The sequence below is a fragment of the Saimiri boliviensis genome, chromosome 4, assembly GCF_048565385.1.
Source record: "Saimiri boliviensis isolate mSaiBol1 chromosome 4, mSaiBol1.pri, whole genome shotgun sequence".
In the NCBI taxonomy this organism is placed as follows: Eukaryota; Metazoa; Chordata; class Mammalia; order Primates; family Cebidae; genus Saimiri; species Saimiri boliviensis.
Genome location: NC_133452.1, coordinates 63,378,420 through 63,403,780, shown reverse-complemented (window position 1 = coordinate 63,403,780; position 25,361 = coordinate 63,378,420). Strand labels below are relative to the sequence as shown.

General features: G+C 42.4%; 1 protein-coding gene across 3 annotated transcripts; it reads left to right on the top strand.

Annotated features, from left to right (window-relative positions):
* Positions 1–207: 207 nt before the first annotated feature.
* On the top strand, positions 208–24,214 carry PRDM1 (PR/SET domain 1). Of its 3 annotated transcripts, none has more exons than XM_003935925.4 (7): positions 208–476; positions 2,099–2,347; positions 9,641–9,760; positions 13,403–13,655; positions 18,613–19,721; positions 20,186–20,314; positions 20,717–24,212. In XM_003935925.4, exons 1-7 carry the CDS (start codon positions 435–437, stop codon positions 21,290–21,292), a joined length of 2,478 nt encoding a protein of 825 aa, XP_003935974.2. In that variant the 5' UTR covers positions 208–434; the 3' UTR covers positions 21,293–24,212. The 3 variants fall into 3 exon arrangements, with proteins under 3 accessions (XP_003935974.2, XP_010344739.2, XP_074253759.1); XM_010346437.3 differs by lacking the exon at positions 208–476 and adding an exon at positions 491–1,820 and having other exon boundaries at positions 20,717–24,214; XM_074397658.1 differs by lacking the exon at positions 208–476 and adding an exon at positions 491–1,797 and having other exon boundaries at positions 20,717–24,213.
* The last annotated feature ends 1,147 nt before the right edge of the window (positions 24,215–25,361 follow it).

Here is a 25,361-nt window from a genome sequence, read left to right as displayed (position 1 = left end):
CCGATCTGGAGTGTTTAGAATACAATAGAGCCCGAGTAAGGCTAAGTGCCTTCAAAGGGAAGTAAGATTCCAAGTCAATGTTGAAATTCACTAAACTCGGCGGCGGTGCTCGAAATCTGGGGGAAAGCCCTGGGCTTGGCCAGGTGGTTGGCCACGCCCCCCTCTTCGGGCGAGTGACTCCGGCAATCTGCAGCAGGGAGGGGAAACCAGACACACACAGTGCGCCGTGACACTAGGCCCTCCAGTGTTGCGGAGAGGCAAGAGCAGCGCGGAGAGGCGAGAGCACCTGTCCGCCCGGAGCCGGGACGCGGGCGCCGGGGCGGCCGGACGGAGCGAGAAGGGACCGCCGCCGAGGTGCGCGTCCGTGCGGCTCAGCCCAGCGGGAGACGCGGGGAGAATGTGGACTGGGTAGAGATGAGCGAGACTTTTCTCAGATGTTGGATATTTGCGTGGAAAAACGTGTGGGTACGACCTTGGTAAGGAACTCGAATTTATTTATTTTTTTTTTAATTCTGAAATGGATCTGAAAACTGTCTTTTCTTTTACTTTTTTATTTTTTGCCAACGTAGTCGCAGTAGAAACATGCTTCTGCTTTAGTGCATTTAGTGCTGTCAAACATTTGTAAGACTTTCCTTATGAATCATTAACCCTTTCAGTTCTAGACACAATTGTCAATTCATTGAAATTTCAGTAGTGGTTCCTGCTCACACCCGCCAAACTATTCTGGGTTGGCTGAAGTTTTCAGTTTTATTTTATTTTTAACATGTACTTGGCATCATGACTCTACATGTTGGATTTAAATAAAAATATGCAGGTTTGTTTAAATTGTAACAGGGAAAAACAACTTTGCATCCAACCTTTTTTTTTTTTTTTTTTTTTTTTTTAAGCATCCTATTTAGAGAAGTGGAAGAATGTAAAAATCTCCTTGAAGGACTTCCACAGAATGTTATGTTTACATTTTAACAAATATACATTCTTACATGGAAATGACACCCATATTCCTAATTTTTATCAAACATGTCTATGTGAGAAAATATTACAGAAGTTGTTTACCATTTTTTTTTTTTTTTTTGCCTTTGGGAAACACTTTTTTCTGAGTGTGACGGAGGATTTTCGGGAATATCCTTATCAGTTTACGAGTGGAAGCAGAGATTGTCCTCCAAGTCTTCTAAATTTGTTATAACTTTAGTTACAGTAAACTGTAGTACATCAGTGACTTCTGGGAATTCATACACTTTCAGACTTAAATGGAAAGTGCTATTTGTAGCTGAAGGGTCCTGAAGGAATTCTCTCCAGGGAATCTTATTGAACAGTTCTATGTTTTGTTTTTGCTTTTTCAATTTGGTGCGATATGCCTGCAAGTCAGAAGACACTGCAGGCTGTTTCTCCCGTCACCCATTTTTCCTCCTCTTTTTCTGTGGTCCAAGTGATTTCTAAGAGGCCGTAGCTCAGTGATGCTGGCAGGATGCAACCCTTTTCAGCCTTCCATGTGAGGATGAAAGAGAGCTCGCAGCAGAGGGGGGAGGCAGTTGTTTTGAAAGTTGTTTTGCGTTGGGAGCTGGTGGGAAAGTTCAGCCTTCCCCATTTGGAAAAGGCAGGCTGGTTCCGCTCCTGCACCACACGCGCTTTCCATTTTTAGCTTCATTCAGAGGCAGACAGAGCTCCTTCCTCTTCCTCTCCTTGTTTGTGACACTTTTCTGAGGCAGCTTTTCCACAGTGCCGAGGGTCTGGCGGCCATGACCCCAGGCATTCTGGGACACTGGACTGTGCGCCCACAACATTTTTCTGCCGTGAGAGGTAAAGCCAGGGATTGTTCAGAGGTGATTCCTTTTTTTTTTTTTTTTTTTTTTCCTTTTCATCTCCTCCCCTCCCCCAGTGTGGTTGCCAATTTTTTTTTTTTTTTTTTTTTTAAGCTAAGAGTAGCATTTAAAAACAAGGCAGTTTACTTTATACGGCTTTTTGGCTCTTACTCAACTGTACCCAGCACTCTGCATCTGCTTTTAAAGTCTTCAGACTACTGTATTAGTCATAGCCTCTCAGAGGGAGCCACAGGAACGGCGGGACAATGAGGATTAAAGGGCTTTCCCTTCTCTTCCAGGCTGCCCCCAAGTGTAGCTCCGGTGCTGTGAGGTTTCAGGAATTGGCAGAGGGGACCGAGGGAACCATGAAAATGGACATGGAGGATGCGGATATGACTCTGTGGACAGAGGCTGAATTTGAAGAGAAGTGTACATACATTGTGAACGACCACCCCTGGGAAGCTGGTGCTGATGGCGGGACTTCGGTTCAGGCGGAGGCATCCTTACCGAGGAATCTGCTTTTCAAGTGTGCCACAGACAGCAAAGAGGTAAGCCTCTGGTTTATTGCCGAAGAAGCTTGGGACCTGGCGCCAAATCTCCCTACTTGCCTTTGAGGCCTTGTATATCTCTGAAAACCTCTGAGAATCTCTAAGTATCAGTAAATAATTGATTTCTCTATTCAATTCTTGCATTGCTTTCTTTCCCTAAATTATTTCCTTCTCATTTCCTCCAGCCTTCAACTGTTCCATCCTAATTAGTAAACAGTTAAATATTTTGGCAAATTGACATGTCTTAGAAAAGTGCCTTGCAGCACAGGGTGGGTGAAATTGTCAGTGTACTCAAATGTCAAGAAAGCTCTGGGCTGGACCCACTGGCCCTCCTGCCCCTGTTGTACAGTATCTCTTAAGGGAGAAAACTTTCTTAGAAAAAAAATGTTTTCATGTTTCTTTTGTCTCCCTTTGGTAATTAGTTGGCTTTATTCTTTTTAACAAGCCAGCTTTATTAGCTGGGTTTCTAAAATTATTCTCAAAACTTTGACGTGTTTATGAAGTGAAGTGATGGTATAAACCGAGAAAGGGGGTCATGTAAAAGTGTCCTCTGTCCGGATGACTTCAGAGCTAACCACTGTTTATCTGCGGCAGCTCCTTTGCTGGGCTGGGCTGGCAGGCCAATTCCTTACTGGCCTCTGAAGTGGGTACACTCTTTGTTGTTTCAAAGGGGATGAAAACCCAAACTGGGAATGAGCAACTGATTTCTGTTTACCTTTTATATAAAGATTATAGTTAGGCGTGAAGTTTAGCTGTGAAATAACTTGCAGAACCACCTCTTGTTTTCAGAATTTGGCTTACTATAGTGGCACTCACTAGTCTACTACTGGCTGAAGTTGAATGAAGGGACCCCTCAGCAGACTTCCCACCACCACCGTTAGCAAGGAGCACTGTCAATTCTATTACTGCCTTCAGAAAGTAGGGAAAAGGGGATGATTGGCCATAGGAATCCAGAATTTGCTACTAGGACTGTTCCTTATAGCCATATCGAGTCACTTTCCCCCATCCCTAAGGAACAGTATTTGAAGGAATCCGGGAGCCTGTTTGGAAAACTCTTTGTCTCTTTCCTGTTTGTGTGTCTGAGTCCAGTGGTTTTTTTTTTTTTTTTTTTTTTTTTTTTGGTGAGGGGGGAGACACAGCTGTCTAAAATTAAACAGAGCAATGCTGCTCATTCTTTCTTTTTTGCCCCCACTGCTGGGCGAATGGAGGCAGAGTTTATAAAAAGTAAAATTTAAATTGTAGTTGTATGGGAACATTATCAAAAACTTTAGCCCCAGAGGTCAGCCTTAATTATACCTCTTCCTGAAAGTAATGCTCTTCTTAATAGAAAGTCTCTCATTAATACGTGGCCCTTGGAATTAATACAGGATTTGTTTAGGTATATAAGATTTCACTGTGGCTTTAAAAGGTGTAGTGTGTTTTTTCCCCATATCAAGTTTGACCAAATATTGGTCTGTTCCCAAGGTTGATTTGTGCTGTGTTGCCCTGTCCGCCCTTTGGGACTGAAATAAAAATCTACATTCTGTGGGTCATCTTTGCCTTTTAATTCCATAATGTTCTTATCCTCAGGTCAGCTCTTAGCTTAAGTTTTTTTAATTTCTGTCATTCTCCTTTAAAATCATAGCTAAGTCAAGTAATGCTCTTAGATCATTTAGTTCAAGGTTCAGAAAGATAGTCACTTACCCAAAGATATATAGGTAAAGCCAGACCTGGGACTTGAAGCAAAGTTCTTCTGACTTCTCCAGTAAGTGCTTCTCGATTATGCTACACTGGCCCCTCTTGGTGTCACTGTGGTTTTAGTTATCATCTTCACATATTTCAGACCAATCCTTAAGCTATTTCGTGTTATTTTTTCCCCTCTGAATGTATAACTCCCTATTTCTATGTATTAAGCAACCCAAAAATAGACAGTGCATGTGTTCCTGAAGAGGGTCCTTCAGAACTAACCTAAGAGCTCAGGGTTCTCTTACCCTGTTTCCCTGTATTGCATTTAACTGAAGCACTTGAATAGAGGATAGTACATCTTTAAACCCTAACCATAAAGACAAGCAAGAAGTAAACTTGAATGTAATACTGTCTTAAGCTAGTAAGCTTAAGAATTTGTACCTGTTTTTCTGTTTCTCTCCTTTGTTTTTGAACTTTGGGAAAGGAGAGCTCCTTTAGAAGGTGAAAGAGGATGGTGGAGTTTGAGCCATTGCGGGTAGGAGAGCTGCAGACCAGTACACAGACGGTGACGTTAAGGGTTGATGAATGTTTACATGATCATTATTCAGTTAGTTCTTTAAGTTCCATGAGCCGTTGAAATAGGAAGTCTTTTTATCTGACTTATCAGTCTCGCCCTTTAAATGTTTTCATTTAAATAGCAAAAGATGTTACAGTATGTACTATTGTGCTGACCTACTGGGGAATTTTTTTTTTTACAACACCATTTTTCATTATGAATTTGTACAATGTGTCAGCACCTTTTTTTTTTTTTTTTTTTGGTTAAAAAGCAAAACATACAAACCGTATTTCTGATCTTGACCCTCATTTTTAGATTGAGTTTAGAATCATTCTGTACCTTTAATAAAGCTGTTCTTACTTCCTATTTCCAGAACTAAAATCAAATATAGACTTACTATTCAAAACTCTGAACATGTTTTAAACTGACAGGTTATTCTTTTATGGGGGTTTTCCCCTTGTCCTCCTGAAATAATCTCTTGTGACTACTTGACTACAGAAAAATCAGTTCAAGCATTCATATTTTAGAAGCGTTACCCTGTAGAGTTTCTGCTCTCGGTTGAGACTGCTTATATTCTACAGCAGGCGTCTCCAAACTACGGCCCGTGGGCATGCGGCCCCCTGAGGCCATTTATCTGCCCCCCCTCCACCGCCCCACTTCAGGAAGGGGCACCTCTTTCACTGGGGGTCAGTGAGAGGAGCACAGTATGTGGCGGCCCTCCAACGGTCTAAGGGACAGTGAACTGGCCCCCTGTGTAAAAAGTTTCCGGACGCCTGCTCTAGAGGCACCGCGACTCTGTGAGTCTCACCTCCTTGTATCTGGCTGATAAACATCAGACAGAACATGGGGACTCCCTCGGTGTCCATTCCGATTGAAGTCCATTATTAACTCAAGCCATCTATAAAAAGTATCTCACCATAACATGCAATTCCCTCTTCATACTGCCTTTTATTTGAGAAATGATGGACCAAGGCATCACCATTGTTTTCTGTAATAGAAAGGTAATGAAGAAGGAAACCTTCCCCAAACACCTTTGTTCACTTCACTCCTTTTGAAAATTGGGTGACTGCCAAACACAGTGGCTCACGCCTGTAATCCCAACACTTTGGGAGGCCAAGGAGGGCAGATCACCTGAGGGCAGGAGTTGGAGACCAGCCTGGCCAGCGTGGTGAAACCCAGTCTCCACTAAAAATACAAAAATCATCTGGGTATGGTGACGCGGGCCTGTAATCCCAGCTACTTGGGAGGCTGAGGTAGGAGAATCACTTGAACCTGGGAGGCGGAAGTTGCAGTGAGCTGAGATGGTGCCATTGTACTCCAGCCCTGGCGACAAGAGCGAAACTGTCTCAAAAAATAATAATAATCAAATAAATTAATCAAATAAAAATGGGGTGATTGCAGGCTGAAGGTCTTGGTTACTACTGAGTTCTAGTCCTCACAAGACAAACATTCATATGGTCAAAACAATTATAATCTAACGAGTCATTCTTACAGAGTGGGATTCAGGGGGGAGAAGAGATCACTAGTAATTTAAATGATCTTATTGGGGAGAAGATGATCAGATGACATTTAGACTTGGATATTGTTTCTGCTTAAAACCCACTGCTCTGTGTGTTTGCATACTCTCTAAAGAAGGAATTTGCTTTAAAAAAAAAAAAAGCCTATATTGTCCTTTTTATCAGACTTTCATTAAGCACTCCAACTCAACCCATCCTAAACTGTAAAATCTCCTTCATTTTGTAAAATTGAAAAGCCCTGTGTTTTGTCTAGAAGCTGTAGACGTCAGGGTGTGTTCTATAACTGAAGCCACTTAGACAAATCTGCTCAAGTGGTGGAGGGGTCTGCACCGCACATAAAGAGCTTCTGTGGGAGCAGGTGAAGCAGGGAGGTATTGAAGCCTGGTATCCTCTTGCTGATCGGTTTATAGAAGGCACACAGTGGCCTGTCCCCGGTAGTAATTCTTTAGGACCCTGGTCAGTTCCAGTGCAGTTTCCTTCCTCAGTTAGGTGAACAAATTCTTTGTCTTTTTAGCACTATGAAGTTTACGGCACACACCAGGTTCCTCCTTAATATTTGCTTGCTTTGAAAATAGACTACTATAAACTGTGAGTCAGGGAGATAGTTTGTCTAAGATGCACATTCTGGATCTTTCTAGGACCAGAGGGAGAATTAGTACTTGGTTTTTTACTTCCCTTTGAAAACAGTCCTGGTTCCTATTCCCCTCCAAAGCTACCTGGACAAGCACCATGGTCTTAGTGTCAACTTTTATGTCATCTGGGAGTAATGTCTTGGACGTACATTTGAGATGAAGATGTTTATTGTGTATTAGAATGCTAGACTTAGAATGGATAGAGGTGGTTTGTAAGGGCTTCCCATTTTGAAATTTTATGATTTTTGTATTTTTATGTATAGGTGTGAGTTTATATGTGCCCTATAGCACTGAATATAATTGAAATTTAAAATAGTAGGGCTCTGTCCCTTTCCTAATGATAACCTAATATTGAAGCTACTTTAATTTGTCTGGAGCTTGAGGGTTATCATAGAGCTCTCTACCACAGAGCCTTCTTTTTTTAAATTGTCCGCATGTCTTGCCTGTTGCACTGCATTTGTAAGGTTAGAGATGGCAAGAGCTACTTCCAGTGCTGCTTTTACAGCTCCCTACTGACTAGTCCACTGTTGTGTTCAAATAGGTATTGGGCAGCTTATGCTTTCTAGATGGCTTATTTTGGGGCACAAGAAAATGAGTGTTTTCTTCGTGTAAGATTGATAGCTGAAAACCTAGAGGCCCATTCTGTAAAAGAAAGGCAGTTTGGAAGAAGAACCGTGACCTCAATGCAGTGCTTCTTGTTAGTAATCAAGCTCTGACTCCCAGGACACCGTCTGTAAGAGACTATAATTTAAAACAAAGTGGATGAACCAGTTGAGTGCCTTTCTTAAAATTACTGCTGTAAAGTAGATATGTTGAAAATATCAACTGCTAATTATTGGCTCACCAACAAATGGCATTATTTGTTTTTCCTGTTTGTCGTTCTGATATTATGGAATAATCACTGAAATTTGCATGTCATAAATTCAATTCCATGAATTTTCCAAATTAATTAGATTCAATAATAGTATGTCCAAAACAATGAGCCTCTGAATAAGTAAGTCTACTAAAGCTTTAAATATATATATATTTATATCTCAAGGCTGCTCTGAGATACTCTCATCCCCAGTAGTTTACTGCCAACAAATACCAATAATGACAAACTGTGATTAAAAGGGGAGATAGATGTAAATGAAGGCAGAGGAGGAAGATGGAATGAACATCTGCTTTTTTCAACTCTCTGACAGAAATTCATAAAGCACCAAAAATAACACTCTTGTTTCAACTTGTGTTAGGTGTAGGAAAATTTTCTTTTTTTTCTCTTTCCAGTCTGAGTATGCTTCATTGATTTGTATATTGAATACTAAATTGTTTCAGAAAAAAAAAATCATTGGTTGGTAAGATACTTAAATGAGAAAAGCTAGTCTGTCACAGGCACATAGGTGTGCCTTATCTATTTAAAGAGAGGTTTAAATTGTTAATGAAAGTCCCTTAATGAGGAACTGGAGTATAGTATAACCAAAATCGTAGATTCCACTGTGAGCAACCCATGTACACTGATCGATTCACATATTTGGGTCTACCATTTCAGGTACATGAATGCACAGGAGCTACCGGGGAAATAAAAACTGGAAAATAAACATTATCATCTGTTGCCCCTCCCTCCTCTTTGGCCCATTTCAATAATGTATTTAGTAGGTAATTGGTAGGTTGTCTTGAATGAGAAGAAAATAAAACAGGAAAGTGAGAGAATAAAAACCAAAACAAAACTGTAACTGCAAACTGTTGTAAAGGACTACTCACAGGGGAGTTCTATTGAATAGTGACGAATTGCTTCCTGATTCATGGTTGGTGATTTTTTTTACCCCCTCAAAAAGAGAAATTTATTATTAAGGAGGAACTGGTATAGTTATGTTTCTTTAGCAAGGCCCTACAAAGTTAAAATATGTGATACATGCAGTCTGAGGTTATTTCCTCAGGTCTTAGAACCTACAGCTTTCCTCAGTATAAACTTAATTTCAAAGGAGGGCTTTTGGCCAAGCGTAGTGGCTCAGCCTATAATCTCAGCACTTTGGGAGGCTGAGGTGGGAGGATACTTGAGTCCAGGAGTTTGAGACAAAGCTGGGCAACATGGTGAAACTCCTTGTCAACAACAACAACAAAAAATTAGCTGTGGGTGTGGTGGTGCATGACTCTAGTCTCATCTGCTCAGGAGGCTGAGGTGGGAGGATCACTTGGTCCTGGGAGGTTGAGGCTGCAATGTGCTAAGATTGAGCCACTGCACTCCAGCCTGGGTGACAGAGGGAGACCCTGTCTTTAACACACAGCCACACACGGGCCTTTGACCACTCTTGAGTAGAAGACTGGAGAAGAACGAAGTAGAAGGCCACAGAAGAAGAGTTACTTGAAAGATCTTTTATTAAAGAGAATATGCAAGCTATGAAAAAAACAAAACAAAACAAAACATGCAGACCTCATACGGAATGAAAAAACACAGTGCATTTGGTTTCTGGTTCCTTGGACCATTGTGGAACAAGCAAAGAGCATTATTTTGGTTTCTGAGGTTAAACCTATTTTCTTCCCCTCAAGCACACTGTACTTACGGTTTGAGGGAGAAGGAGAAATGGGAAACTAGGGACAGGCTGAAAGGGTCTGATCTTGACTGTCTAATTCTGCAGTGTCTTATTCTCATTCTATAAGAGAATGGTGATCTTCTCTGTTCTAGCGTGAAAAGTAATGATACAACTACAGGATCCTTTATTACCAGACAATAATCCCCTAGACTGATTTAATGCTTGGTTGAGTATTTGCTCACCCTAAGGTGAAGCTTGTTCATTATGTAGGCGTCGTTAATGTCTGTTCTACTTATCAAAATTTTATTATTGTTAGCTGTATTGCCACTTGATAGTCCAATTTATTCAAATGAAAAGATTGGTGAATATTTTACAGTTAATGTAATTGTTTCCTGTGTTTTTTTCCTCTTTAGGTTCTTGGCGTGATGAGTAAAGAATACATACCAAAGGGCACACGTTTTGGGCCCCTAATAGGTGAAATCTACACCAGTGACACAGTTCCCAAGAACGCCAACAGGAAATATTTTTGGAGGGTAAGTAAGGGAAATTTCTCCAGACTCATTAAGTATTAGGAAAAAAAATGGAGCTACAAGAGTAGCTGGGTGGGTTACCTCCTTTCTCATCCTGTGCTGAGAAATGCTGGGGCTCACCCATAAGTGTCCAGGATCTCATGGACACAGGGAATTCTGAACAAATGTGATGAAACCGATGAAATGTTTGGCCTGTAGGTGGTTAGGGAAGGATATATGAGCTATATGTGAATCTTAATTTTTGCAATTCATTAGAGTTTTGTGATGAAAGGAAACAGTTTGTTGCCTTGCTTTAAGGTAGTAGGTTCATTTGCATTTCTCTGCAAGGAAGTAGTAATGAGTCACCAAGCCTTAAATTTCACCCCTTTTTGATTTCTTGCTGACTTAACTTTAATTGAATGGAATAATTATCGCAAATGAACAACCTTTTTTTTTTCTTTTTTTTTTTTTTTTTAAGTGGATTCTCACTGTTGCCAGGCTGGAGTGCAGTCGTGCTATCTAAGCTCACTGCAACCTCCGCCTCTCAGGTTCAAGTACTTGTCCTGCCTCAGCTTCCTAAGTAGCTGGTACCTCAGGCGCATACCACCACGCCCAGTTAATTTTTGTATTTTTAGTAGGGATGGGGTTCCAACATGTTGGCCAGGATGGTCTCAATCGCTTGACCTCATCATCTGCCCACCTCAGCCTCCCAAAGTGCTGGAATCACAGGTGTGAGCCACTATGCCCAGCCAGGAATGACACAAATGAATTATCTTGAAAGTAAATGCCATTAAGGAAGGATAGCTGGAAGATGGGGTGAGGGGAATGGAGAAAGGACCACAGGGCTAGTCCTGTTTAAATACATGTGCCCCGTAAAACGATTCCATTTGACAATAAGTTAATTATCTCATAGCATAAGGAAAATACTTACAATCATGCAGGATGATAAACTTTCCTTTATAACATCCAACCAAAAGATCTAGCTAGTACGACTTCCTTTGCTATATTAGAAAGGCCGCTAGAGGTGAACTAATTAGATGGAATCCTTGAGTAAAAGACTGGATTAGCAGTGAAGAGAAAAACATCAGATTGCTTTCCTTCTTCCCATAGATGTCTCAGGGATATTCAGTTTCCTCAGTTAGAAAATAAAGATATGGTTACTTAAATTTAGTAAGTGTTTTTATGCATACTTACATGAAATGTACATTATTTGAATTCTTTAAAAAGAAACAGCTGCATGATAACAAAAATTGTGTTATGTTTGCTGTAGCTGGTATTTTGCGAACACTTATATCTTTCGGACAAGTATCCTAGACACTTCTGCTAGTGAATCACTCAGAAGGTATTCCTAAGAAACAATATTTTTAATCCGGGAAGTTTTGCATTTTTAGAAATTTATCTTACTATTTCCCAAGCAAAAGAGGGTAGTTACAGATTCACTAAGAATCATGTGCTTATAATTTTTATTTAATAATTATCCCTGCTTAAAATATATTAATTAATAATGTTGGAACTATGAGTGCATTTTTGCCTTTATTGCCAATAAATTCTTCTCAGAAGTGAGCCATAAAGGTACATGCCTTTTGGAGTTAAAGGTCTGAATTAAGACAATTCAGCATAAGTCTCATTAATGTGTGATCATTTTGAGAAAAGGCAAGAAGCACCTAAGAATCTCCCCTCATGGTCCCAGTTCCCTGTTTCATTTAAAGATTCACTGTAAGTAACTGGAAGGCTTTCCTTGGGAGGATTTATTTGAATCAGTCTTTCACATGCAGAGGATATTGTAGAACATCCCAGTTTTGCTGGCAGGAATATGAACATCTGTTCTGAGGAAAGGAAAAGTTTCATGCAAATTACACAGCCAAAGAAGAGAAGGGCTGTTCAAGTTGAGAAACCAGTGACATTTCTTGTAACTGAAGTATGAATCAGCACATTTTAATCTTGATAATATATGGAAGTGTAATAAGGTGGTAGGAAATAGTGTTCATTTTACGTATGCGTTATTTTATTTCCTTGTGTGTGTGTGAGTGACTTCGTGGCATCGACATAGCTGTTTTTAAATGAAGATACAGTAAATTGCAGTCCGAGGAAGGCTAACTGGAATCAACATACCTGTAGCTTTAGAAAGCAGTTTCCGCCCCAGCGAAGAGTGCAAGAGCGATGGAACCCCATGTTCCTGGAAGTTTGCACATCAGAGTAAACAAACTTGAAAACCCCTCTTGATAGCAGAATTCACCCAGCCTTGTTCCATTTTCTCTTAACAAAACACACCGCAAAAGCTCTCACAAGCTGCTTTGATGAAGCCACATGTATTTCCCCCTTCACAATTTACAGGAAGTTACTCTTAAAAGAAAGTGATTCTGATGTTTACCGCCTGTGTTAAAGGGACAGAGTTCCTTTTTATCTCTGATAACGTTTGAGCGAAATACAGAAACTGTCTGTAGACTAGCACAGTTGGTACGTGAGTAAGGAAAAGCAGTAACCTGCTGTCCGGTAAGAGCAAAATTCCTGCTACGAACAGTGCCTTACTTACTACTTGGAGACTGCAAGTCGCAGAGGACACCAGGTATTGACTGATTATATATGTATTAAGGAAAGGTCTTAAAGTCTAAAGAAAATGTGGTACCTCCTAAAAAGAGGGAGGGAGAGAGAGAACACTCTCTGTGGAAGGATAAAGGAGTGTGTTTATAGTTTCAGTAAGAGTGTGCAGTTTAATTTTTCTTCTTCCCTCTGCCTCTTTGCCAAGTGGCCTGAGTGCATCTGTTAACCAGAAGTAGTATTTCTCTAGGACAAACTTCAAATTCTTCATTATGCGTTGCCTTTAAGGAACAACATACTTTCCTCCTGTTCGTTTTCCAAAAACACAACGCCTGTGGCTGTGTGTGTGGTGTTTCAGCCAGCCTCCTCCCAGATAAGGGGTTCCCTCTTCCCTCCTTTGCATTGAAAGGAAAGAGCAAGGCTGGACACGTTTATCAAGAGGAAAAGTGACTTCTGAGTAGTAGACTGTCAGACTCTGGCTGCTGCCCCGGTGTTCACTTTGTTATGGCAGGTGAAGTTCACCTCTGCCCCACCCAGTGCTTCCACAAAAAGGCAAGGTTCCAAGTATTCATATGAACAAGTGTTACTTTAGGACTTGGAGGGTTGGGGGTGGAGGATGTTTGCATAGTTGAAGCCTTGGGCGGGGGTGTAGGAAACTGCGAGTACAGAGGCCATAGAAAAAGCTGAGACTCAGTTTGACGTCGTCAGCCGGCTTAGTCCTCTACCCAGTGACTCAAAGCACTAAAAGTCAGCATAATCGGAACTGAAGTCAGTAGCTCGCCCATTTGCCATTCACTGCAGTAGCAAAAGTAGTACTCTGTGGTGGGTTAATAGGTTTGAGGCAGCTCCTTAAATGAACATTTGTGTTTCATTTTTCTGTTATTTTCCCGAACATGAAAAGATGATAAAACTGAAATGGAAAAGGTAACTGACAAAGTGTGCCTTACCTGTTTCCGCCCTATTTCTGCTGATTCAAGACTACACTGGCTAAACTGATTTGATTTCTTTCTCTAATGAGGCAGTAGGGGATCAGAAATCACACACGGTACGGGCTGTGTTTATTCCAAGAGGTGCTGGAGAGCTTTGGGGCTGCCTTCCCTTTACATGCCTGTCTTCTCTTTTGGACAGATCTATTCCAGGGGGGAGCTTCTCCACTTCATTGATGGCTTTAATGAAGAGAAAAGCAACTGGATGCGCTATGTGAATCCAGCGCACTCTGCCCGGGAGCAAAACCTGGCTGCGTGTCAGAACGGGATGAACATCTACTTCTACACCATTAAGCCCATCCCTGCCAACCAGGAACTTCTTGTGTGGTATTGTCGGGACTTTGCAGAAAGGCTTCACTACCCTTATCCCGGAGAGCTGACAATGATGAATCTCAGTAAGTGGATTACAGAACAAAAAAATAAAAAATGCCAGTAATGTCGGTTCTGCCTCTGTGAACTAATAACATGTTGTTTAATTATACAGCTTCATCATCTGTTGGACAAAGTAGGTGGCTTAAGCTAGGGACTAGGAAGAGGAAAAACCTTCTTTGAGTCCCTATTAACTATTATGAAACTTGATCATTTAAATACATTATAGATGAAGAGCTACTTTGAGTTTTGAATTCAGAATAAGAAGAAATATATGTCCAATTCTAATTTATTCATAAGCAGTTGGGAGAGTTACAGGGGGTGGTCCAGACATGCTGCATATACAAGGTGTAGCCCTCATTTGTGATACTTTTTCAGGGCTTAGACTGCATCAGAACATTTATAGATAAACACATTTGAATGTACAGTTAGGATCTGATGTGGAACATTGTAAGATCATTGCTAGAAAAACGTTGTCATAATTTTTCAAGTATTATTCTAAATGAATAACCGTAAAGATTTTATATCTTAGCTTCCTTCTTTACAGTAAAAAGCTAATTGTCTGATCTGATCAGTGTTACAGCAGCCACCTATCACTTTATCTTAACAAATTCTCAGTTCTTAGGTTTATATGCTTTTACTTCTTTTATTTGATTAAAAGTGCTGTCATGACCTCTCTCTCTGCAAAGGGCTACATCATTTGAGTCATTCTCAAGTGATCTCTGAGCGATTTCAGAATTGCCATAAGATTCTAACCTCTGCTAGAACTATGGTTGTGTGTTCTTGGTTAGACTACTAAATCTTATTAGCAGTTTTAAAAGTTAGTTGCTTTTGGTTTTGTTGTTAAAACTAGATGCTCAAGTTTTTGTAACTTTTTATTTTGATATCTTTTCAAACTTAAGAAAACATTTTAAGAAAAGGACAAAGGATTTCCAGTTACCCTTTACCCAGGTTTGCCAATCGTTGATACACTGTCCGTTTGCTTTATTGGAAGGCTAAATTGTTTTAGTTCACATTTTCACCTTCGAGACATTTGGACTAAATATCAATGTTAACATAAATTGGAATTTCAACTTTGATTTTAGGACCAACAAGCAAACCAAGTACTTATCCTAGCCATAAATAATTCAACTGTATGGTTATTTGGTGTTCATTCCACACTTCATTTTACTTCATCTTCCTTAGGACTGAAAGATTGTTTGTAGTTTTCTGAAAATCCGAGGCTATAAAAGCAGCAGGACCTCCCTAGTAGAATCCCATTTTAAGACGTGTGTTTGGGGCCCGTATACAACAGGATACCCTTGAGCTTCAGGAAAAGAACTGGCTCCCAGGCCCCCAGTTCCAGCTTGACGGGTCTAATCAGGTCCTGACCAAAAAGGTGGCAGTTCTTTTCCCTCATCTCTCTTCAGTGCTTCCCGAGACTCTGTCATTTCCCTATCTCTGAGCCTGCCAGGAGCCATTCAGCTGTTTCAGCATCTGTGTGTGCCAGGCCCAGTGGTGAGGACCTGGAGCAAAAGACAAATGCACAGGCACAGCACTACTTTTGTGGAGCTCATATTCCAGCCGGGCACCTCAGAAGCATGTGGCTCCCTCCTGGCTTTCTCAACATGGTGAGCCACTTCCTCTTAAGGGTCTCCTTACGTTCTTTGAGTTTAATCATTCATGGATTCAAAGGAAAGTCTTTTGATTTTTGTTTTTCTTTAAACAGTTCATTTGAGGTGACCTACCCCAGTGATTGTGCATCAACCACCAAGAAACTTTTTTTGCATGCTTCTCACACCCTGTGCCAATCGAGGGAAGGGTTGAAGGACCTGGCATTTTTCTTCCCCAAGGAAAGGCTCTGCACAGTATTTTAAGGTTCAAGTGCTTCTACTTTGTGTTCAGAAGCAACTTTCATATATACTGTGAAATGACACCTTTTATTTATCCCTTTTTTATTTATACAGAATGTATCCCCCTTTTATTTTGGCAGAATGTTTTCTAATTGGTGATTTAACATTTTCAGGTACACTTCATTGTCCAGTATTCATAGCAAAGAATGAGAGTTAACAAATAACCAGTCACATTAAAACAAGATTCCTGCTGCCAGTTGTGAAACCAGTTGTCTTAGGTGTGGCAGCTGATGATTGAGACTGTGATCAGGAAAATTTCCACTATTTCATCAGGCCTAATAGGTAGATTGTGTCTCCAAATGAATTGTTTTGGGTTTTCGTGCTTAAAGCACAATAGAGGCGGTGCCAGAATCTCCATGAGGTCTTAAATGGCAGTGATGGTTCAGACAGTAGAGTTTGAAGAAGGGATTTGAAACAAACCAAAGTAAAGAAAAGTAAGTAGCCGGAAATCACAAACTGTCATTTTTCTAAAAACAAAGGAAAAAGAATAAAAAAACTAATAAATTTGAAACCCCTACACCTCCCAAATTTGGGGGTATTTTTTTTTTCTATCTATCTAACTAAACCATCTAGAAAACAGTTGACCAAATTATAGACTTCTAAATGTTAATCTGCTTTCTCAGTTTCAGTTGAAGAGACTTTGTTTTGCCTACTGCAGAACTTCTAGGTTCTTTCTTGTAGTCTTGGGGTTCTTATTATAGAACGAAAATGTGAGTCGGCATAATTAAGCCATTCAGAGCCTTGAGAAGCAGTTCACTCTTGAAATGACTCCGTCCGCCTACAGCCATTTAAGATTTCAGAACAAAAACAGATCTTGATTTTCTTTTTCATGTTAACTCAAGCTGCTGCTGAGTGGGAGAGTCAGAAATGACACCAGCTCCACTGATTACTCAGCTGCTGAAGGATGATTTTTAAAAATGCACCTTTACTGTATATGGACTTCATAATTTTCACCTGTAGAGCGTCTTAGGGAGGCTAACATGTCACTCTGGATGTTCTTTTAGAATAAGATGTGAATCTATTTTTCTAAAGGCATTAGAGCTGGCAAACATTTTGAATTTACTATATACTGGGCACTGTGCTAACTAAGTATTTGGTGTAGAAAGGTTAAATTTTTGACTTTTTTGTTGGCCCAATCATAAGTTTCATATCAGCTCAATAATCAAATTATATTAAGGTGCTTAAGAAGAACGCCTAGATAAATGTGAGGGGCATTGCCATGGATGGACTGAAACTTTATGCTTATTGCAAATTTATGCTGCTTATTTGTTAACTTATAGAACCAAGGGAGTATGGAAGCCACTGTAAAAAATATGAGACTTAGATACATAATTTGCCACCTAAAAATGCCTCAAAGTCATGAGGGTAAGGTTTTTTGTATTTTCATTTTTCTTAGAGTGGCATGGTTTTTAAAAATCATTATTAATTTGAGCCTATATAGTTGTTTCCAAGTCATTCTTTTTCACCTTCATAAAATTCCTTCCTGTGGCTGGGAGATGCCTTGCTATCAGTTTTCCAGCTTAGTTGTCTCTCTTGTCCTTTACCATTTCAGCTTTAAAAAACAAAAGTGACAATTAGAACTTCCTGCCTGCTGGGCCTCACTGAAAGACTGATATTGGCCTGATAAGGAGATATTTATTTTGGTTTAGTGGCTTCAGAAATCCCTCTCCCTCAGCAAGCTTTCCATCACAGCCCCCATCAGCATCTTCCCTGATAGTGTTGTTCTCTGTGTTTATTCTGGGGCTTCAGGCTCTCCCCGGAGGAACTGATAACAGCTGGCAGGAGATAACATTCTCTGAGGGGCTCTCAAACTGGAATCGAATCCCTGAAGCCGGTCAGCCTAGAGAATAGATTTGAAGGGTTCAGTTCTGGAGTTTCACAGAGTTCATTTCTAGATCTATCAGATAGCAAGCCTGGACTTCTTTCTCCACTGAATTCAAGCAGGGACATTTTTTAGATGATGAAGGTTATTTGCACAAAGGCTTCAGTGCATTCTCCCAAACCTGCCGCCTCTGAAGGCATCTCCACACATCTTCGACAGCTGATGCCTTCCGTGTGTTCCAAGGGCGGGGTATCCTGGCTTGAGCGACTGCCCTCCAGCAATCAGAGCTCAAACCTAAACATCTTATGTTTTACTTTTGGTTTCCAGGCAAGGGCTCAGCAGGGAATTTTCAGTTTTCCCTGCTCAGATGGGTGTTTTCCTGAAGGCATTATTTATTGTGAGGCAGAGAGACCGGGCTGGCTGTGGCAGGGATAGCCTTGAACTGTCCTCATTGCTGCTGTTCCTAAATAGTACATTTACCAAGTAATAATGTGCCATGTTTGGAAATAAATGCTTTCCTCTTAGCCTGCTCTGTTTTCTTGGGTGCGCTAAGTAATTGAACTGGCTCAGGAAGTACCTATTGTGGTTTGGCAGAGGTGACTGTCACGCCTTGTGATTCCAGGGGCCAGTGCTGCTGGGATCCTGGCTAGACCAGACAGAGCCTTGCTGAAATGCTTAGGCCGTCGGCACAGCACGGGGAAGGTGTGCCATTCACTTTGCTAAGCCCCTTGGCATAGGCCGTTTGAACAGGGCTTTATCAAATTCGTATTCAACAAGAGTAGAGGTGAAAACTGATGACTCTGTATTACTTGAAATGAGTCTTAATCTCTCACATTTAGTTCTCAGAGTGTGCTGATTTTCTTTAGGTAAACCATGAACATCAGAAAGACTTTTATTAACCTGTGACAGCGTCCCCACCTCAGTATTTTTCCACCCGGTTTTAATGGGCACTATCTGACTCCAGCTCAAACAGCAGTTTTCTATCGTACGGTGTGTGCTAATGAAAACAGAATCATCCAAGTGCTGCTGTGTGTTCTGTCCGTGCTGCCATTGCCCCCATTTTGCTGAGGAGGAAACGGAACCGCACTTCTGAGTGAGAGGCCCAGAGCTCTGTAGCATGAGAGCGCGTTCGCTGGAAGTCAGATAGATGTATGGCGATTGTGTTGCCAGCTGGTACTCAGGCTTTCTCAAGAAGGGGGAGCAGCTTTGGCAATTTTGCTTCAGTTCTCTCTAGGCTTCTGTGTAATCGCCCCTTCTTCTTTATTTCAGCACAAACACAGAGCAATCTAAAGCAACTGAGCACAGAGAAAAATGAACTCTGCCCAAAGAATGTCCCAAAGAGAGAGTACAGCGTGAAAGAAATCCTCAAATTGGACTCCAACCCCTCCAAAGGCAAGGACCTGTACCGTTCTAACATTTCACCCCTGACATCAGAAAAGGACCTCGATGACTTTAGAAGACACGGGAGCCCCGAAATGCCCTCCTACCCTCGGGTGGTTTACCCCATCCGGGCCCCTCTGCCAGAAGACTTTTGGAAAGCTTCCCTGGCCTACGGGATGGAGAGACCCACTTACATCACTCACTCCCCCATTCCATCCTCCACCACTCCAAGCCCCTCTGCAAGAAGCAGCCCCGACCAAAGCCTCAAAAGCTCCAGCCCCCACAGCAGCCCTGGGAACACGGTGTCCCCTGCGGGCCCCGGCTCTCAAGAGCACCGGGACTCCTACGCTTACTTGAACGCGCCCTACGGCTCGGAAGGTTTGGGCTCCTACCCCGGCTACGCACCCCTGCCCCACCTCCCGCCAGCCTTCATCCCCTCGTACAACGCTCACTACCACAAGTTCCTCCTGCCCCCCTACGGCATGAATTGTAATGGCCTGGGGGCTGTGAGCAACATGAATGGCCTCAACAACTTTGGCCTCTTCCCGAGGCTGTGCCCTGTCTACAGCAACTTCCTCAGTGGGGGCAGCCTGCCCCACCCCGTGCTCAACCCCCCTTCCCTCCCAAGCTCGCTGCCCTCAGACGGAGCCCGGAGGTTGCTGCAGCCGGAGCATCCCAGGGAGGTGCTTGTCCCAGCGCCCCACAGTGCCTTCTCCCTTACCGGGGCCGCTGCCAGCATGAAGGACAAGGCCTGTAGCCCCACGAGCGGGTCTCCCACGGCGGGCACAGCCGCCACGGCAGAACATGTGGTGCAGCCCAAAGCTACCTCAGCAGCGATGGCAGCCCCCAGCAGCGACGAAGCCATGAATCTCATTAAAAACAAAAGAAACATGACTGGCTACAAGACCCTTCCCTACCCGCTGAAGAAGCAGAACGGCAAGATCAAGTACGAATGCAACGTTTGCGCCAAGACTTTCGGTCAGCTCTCCAATCTGAAGGTAGGCCTCCGAGAGAGCAGCCCCGGGGCTGTGCGGCCGTGAGTGTGTGTGTGCTTGTGTTCGCGTTTAGCTTGCTCTCCACAGGGTGTCAGCTGCATCTGCAGCACGGTGAGCCCCAGGTTGGGAGAAGTGGGTGTGGATTCTGCCTGGCTTTTGCCACTTCTAGCTCTGTGGCTTTAGATAAGTGATTTCCCCTCTCCTGATTTGCTTCTGAATACTAATAATTTTTTTTAAAATGGGGGTTTGGACTAGAAGCTTAGGTGAAACTCCCTGCTAGCCTGTGCTTTTTGTGCTTTTAGTTTAAGAAAAGCACCATTCGGAAAACACCAGGATTGATTCTGTTGAAGACTGTCTTGATGCTTTTCTTAAGATATTTGCATCCTAAACACTAGAGTCTTTGAGCAGAAATGTTAGGTCTCAGAGCCAGCTTGAGAGCAGAGCTAACACATGTGGCTTCTTCCCAGGTCCACCTGAGAGTGCACAGTGGAGAACGGCCTTTCAAATGTCAGACTTGCAACAAGGGCTTTACTCAGCTCGCCCACCTGCAGAAACACTACCTGGTACACACGGGAGAAAAGCCCCATGAATGCCAGGTGCGCAGTATTCTCTGGGTAGACCTTCTGACCTTTGTAGAAAACGTCTGTGAGTCACCCTCCCATGTCCGACAGCCCGTAGTTAAAGCCAACACAAGCTTCTGCCTCGTCCCAGGCGGCTGACACTGTGGGCCTCCCCAGGGCTCTGTATCTGCTGATGAGCTGAGAGGACATGGCCAGCTTCCAGTGGGTGGGAAAATGGTAGGGGAGAGAAACAGCCCCTCGTGTGCAGTGTGCCCACATCCCTCTGTTTGCTTCATACCACACTGGAGGTGCCACAAGGAGGCTTCTGACCTCCCGGGTTGCTGGGCATTGGCCTGGAAGCGCTCCCCTCCCATCGGCAGCTCTTAATCTTCTGGCCTTCCTGTCTCCCTTCCCTGCTGTCTCTGCCCTGCACTGCAGGTCTGCCACAAGCGATTTAGCAGCACCAGCAATCTCAAGACCCATCTGCGACTCCATTCCGGAGAGAAACCGTACCAGTGCAAGGTGTGCCCTGCCAAGTTCACCCAGTTCGTGCACCTGAAACTGCACAAGCGTCTGCACACCCGGGAGCGGCCCCACAAGTGTGCCCAGTGCCACAAGAACTACATCCATCTCTGTAGCCTCCAGGTTCACCTGAAGGGGAACTGCCCTGTAGCCCCGGCCCCCGGGCTGCCCTTGGAAGACCTGACCCGAATCAATGAAGAAATCGAGAAGTTTGACATCAGCGACAATGCCGACCGGCTCCAGGACATGGAGGATGACATCAGTGTGGTCTCTGTCGTGGAGAAGGAAATTCTGGCCATGGTCAGAAAAGAGAAAGAGGAAACTGGCCTGAAAGTTTCTTTGCAAAGAAACATGGGGAATGGACTCCTCTCCTCAGGGTGTGGCCTTTACGAGTCATCAGATCTGCCCCTCATGAAGTTGCCTCCCAGCAACCCGCTACCTCTGGTACCTGTAAAGGTCAAACAAGAAACAGTCGAACCAATGGATCCTTAAGATTTTCTGAAAACACTTGTTTTGTTTCTTAAGTTATGACTTGGTGAGTCAGGGTGCCTGTAGGAAGTTGCTTGTACATAATTCCAGCTCTGCAAAGCTCTCTTGATAGCAAATGGTTTCCCTCACCTCTGGAATTAAAGAAGGAACTCCAAAGTTACTGAAATCTCAGGGCGTGAACAAGGCAAAGGCCATATATATATATATATATATATATATATATATACACACACATATTATATATACTTATTTACTCCCATGTCTATATATTTGCGCCTGTGTATTTTGAATATTTGTGTGGATATGTTTGCATAGCCTTCCCATTACTAAGACTCTTGCCTAGTCTTAATTATTTTTTCAATGATAATCCTTCATAATTTATTATACAACTTATCATTCAGAAAGCAATAATTAAAAAAGTTTACAATAACTGGAAAGATTCCTTGTAATTTGAATATAAATGTATTTTTGTCTTGTGGCCATTCTTTGTAGATAATTTCTGCACATCTCTGTAAGTACGTAAGATTTAGCTAAACAAATATATGACTTCAGTCGACCTCTCTCTCTCTAATAATGGTTTGAAAATGAGGTTTGGGTATTGCCAATGTTAGACAGTTGATGTGTTCGTTCCTGGGATCCTATCATTTGAACAGCAGTGTATATAACTTGGGGGGGTATGTGTGCAGAATTACCCAATAATAACTTAAGTAGAAGAAATGAGAAAGGGAATCTTGGATGTTTTTGTTGATAGTTCATGTTTTTCCCCCAGCCACAATTTTACCAGAAGGATCACAGGAAGGCTTTACCAACCTGTCTCTCTACAAAAGAGCAGGATCCTCCCACCACCGGTGCCCCCGCCGCCCACAGTCCTGTGGCCATTCAGAGCGGCCACATGACTTCGGCGTCCCATTGTCAGAAAATGTGAAGAAGACAAAATGCCATGTTTTAAAACCACTGCGAAATTTCCCCCAAAGCACAGGCGGCTGCGTATGTGTGAAGTTTGGGGGCTTGAGTCGGGGTGTTGTTTTGTTGTTGGTTTTTGTTGCTTTTTTTTTTTTTTTTTAATGTCAAAATTGCACAAACATGGTGCTCTACCAGGAAGGATTTGAGGTAGATAGGCTCAGGCCACACTTTAAAAACAAACACACAAACAACAAAAAAAAACGGGTATTCTGGTCATTTTGGGGTAAGAGCGGGTAATGAATATTCCTATCCCCAACACGTCAATTGTATTTTTTCTGTAAAACTCAGCTGTTCCTCCGTATTTGTGTTTTTACATTTTATGGTTAATTTAATGGAAGATGAAAGGGCATTGCAAAGTTGTTCAACAGTTACCTCATTGAGTGTGTCCAGTACTGCAGGAAATAATGTCTTATCTCATGATTTGCTTCTCTAGAGGAGAAACCGAGTAAATGTGCTCCAGCAAGATAGACTGTGTCATTCTCTCTTTGATTCTGCTAAGCCCAAAGATTACATGTTGGTGTTCAAAGTGTAGCAAAAAATGATGTATATTTATAAATCTATTTATACCACTATATCATATGTATATATATTTATAACCACTTAAATTGTGAGCCAAGCCATGTAAAAGATCTACTTTTCCTAAGGGCAGAAAGAAAAAAAACAACAACAACAAAAAACAAGGCTTTTTGAGACTTTGCTTTACTTGATGACCTCACGATCACATTGGTATGTTGGGCACCCCTTGCCTACTCTAAGAGGCCCTAAAGCCTTGGTGCAGTGGTGGGGACTACAGAACAACCAGGGAGGAGGAAATACTTTTTTTTTTTTGGAGACAAAGTCTCACTCTGTCATCCAGGCTGGAGTGCAGTGGCACGATCTCGGCTCACTGCAGCCTCCGCCTCCCAGGTTCAGGCAGTTCTCCTGCCTCAGCCTCCTGAGTAGCTGGGATTACATGTGTGTGCCACCATGCCCAGCTAATTTATTTTTAGTAGAGATGAGGGTTCACCACGTTGGGCAGGCTGTTCTTGAACTCCTGACCTTGTGATCCACCCGCCTCAGCCTCCCAAAGTGCTGGGATTACAGGTGTGAGCCATCACACCCAGCCCATTTTTTAGTGTTCAGGACCATCTAAGATGGCTCTAATTTTTTTGCCACATTATCATTATGGGGTCACACCTAAGTCACAGAAATACAAAACTGACTTTACCACTGTAACTTTTCTCTATCCTTTCTTACTAAATACTGATACATCACTAGTCAATCTATTTTCTAATTATATTTGACATTTTGTTCACATCAACTCATGTTCACCTGCAGAGGAGAACAAATTGTCGAATAATCCAGGGAAACCCAAGAGCCTTACTGGTCTTCTGTAACTAGCAAGACTGACAGCTTTTTATCTATCAGTGTTTGATAAACACAGTCCTTAATTGAAGATTAAACCAAAGCATCACACACATTAGACCAAACTTTTTATACCCAACTATTCCTTTGTTGTTCTTCCGTGCTTTTCTGTAGTGAGAATTTTTCTAAAGACTTCCTGCTTTTCTCACCATCCATCCTTCTCTTCTGCCTCTTACATGTGAATGTTGAGCCCACAATCAACAGTGGTTTCGTTTTTCCTCTACTCAAAGTTAAAACTGACCAAAGTTACTGGCTTTTTACTTTGCTAGAACAACAAACTATCTTATGTTTACATACTGGTTTACAATGTTATTTATGTGCAAATTGTCAAAATGTAAATTAAATATAAATGTTCATGCTTTACCAATCCTTGTCTAGTGTCTTGCGTGAAGGCCAGTGAGCGACATCTTCTCCATACTGTACAGATGGCACAAGGCCAGATTTCAAACACAACACAGTTTGCCTGTCCCCCAACCCCACCCCTGTTCTGCTTCAGCAGCACCCTCTGGTATGCCCTGATCTCCTCCCAGGACTATATTTGTGCGTGATCTGACAGCATCGATCTGTCATAACTGTAAGATTTCTCTTTAATTATGAACTATAAAAATATTCTCTAAAGGAGGCACGTCAAGCGTCAGCCAGTAAGTGGGAGACGATTTGTTTTGTGAACTTTTACATTTTATTTTGTCAATGGACATGGGGTGGTAAGGAGATATGAAGGACTTGGATCACCTCCAGAAATGCCCTGCCAGCTTGTGCCAGTCTGTGTGCGTGTGTGGAGACTCAGCCCACTATGGGAGTGGGGCCCTGGGAAGCTGGTAGGAACACTTTGCCCGTTGGTGACAGCAGCTTCAGTAGCTTACTCTCGGCAGGCCATGGGGAATGCCCTATGTCCCATGTTTTCTCCCTCACATAAATGTAGATTTACTACTTGTGCTTTTTTTTTTTTTTTTTTTTGACAAGGTTTTACTCTGCCCCCCAGGCTGGAATGCAGTGGAGTGATGATATCTCACTGCAGCCCTTACCTCCCAGACTCAAGCCATCCTCCCGCCTCATCCTCCCAAGTAGCTGGGACTACAGATGCGTGCCACTAGGCCTAGTTAATTTTATTTTTGGTAGAGACAAGAGTCTCACTATGTTGCCCAGGCTAGTCTCCAACCCCCTGGACTCAAGCGATCCTCCTGCTTTGGCCTCCCAAAGTGCTGGTATTACATGCGTGAGCCACCGCACCTGGCCTACTTGTGCATTTAAAACAAATTTCCAGAAAGCTACTTTCCCAGAATCTGAGTAGTGTCAGTGTGAGAGCCGGGAATCTTGGTGGTACAGCCGTGTGGCCCTGTGTGATGGGACAGGTTTAGCCATTCATGCTCCAGAAACTAACCTGTCTCCAGAGAAAAGATTCACATAGATTCGAGTCTCATTTGATAGATGTAAGTAGGAGATGCTTCCAGAAAAGTGATAGTGCACTCAGTGAAAAGAAAATCTAAAGCCCTTTGCAAGTGGTTTTCATGCTTCCCGTTTCACCTATGAGCAAATTTATGGTTTTATGCACATGCTAACTGCATGTTAAAAGAAAATAATGCTCCTGCTTACACTTGGACACTCAAAACTGCCTGACGTTTTGTTTTTAATGTTTCTTCTTTAAATTCACTTCAACATCTGTGCCAAGAATTTGAAATGCTGCCAACATGTAACTGTGGAGTTA

Bases quoted from the DNA above. Each gene is read 5' to 3' on its own strand.
- PRDM1 (XM_010346437.3), top strand. From the start codon at position 1,737: ATGACCCCAGGCATTCTGGGACACTGGACTGTGCGCCCACAACATTTT. The intron at 2,348-9,640 runs GTAAGCCTCTGG...TTTCCTCTTTAG, and splicing joins GTGCCACAGACAGCAAAGAG to GTTCTTGGCGTGATGAGTAA. The intron at 19,722-20,185 runs GTAGGCCTCCGA...GCTTCTTCCCAG, and splicing joins GTCAGCTCTCCAATCTGAAG to GTCCACCTGAGAGTGCACAG.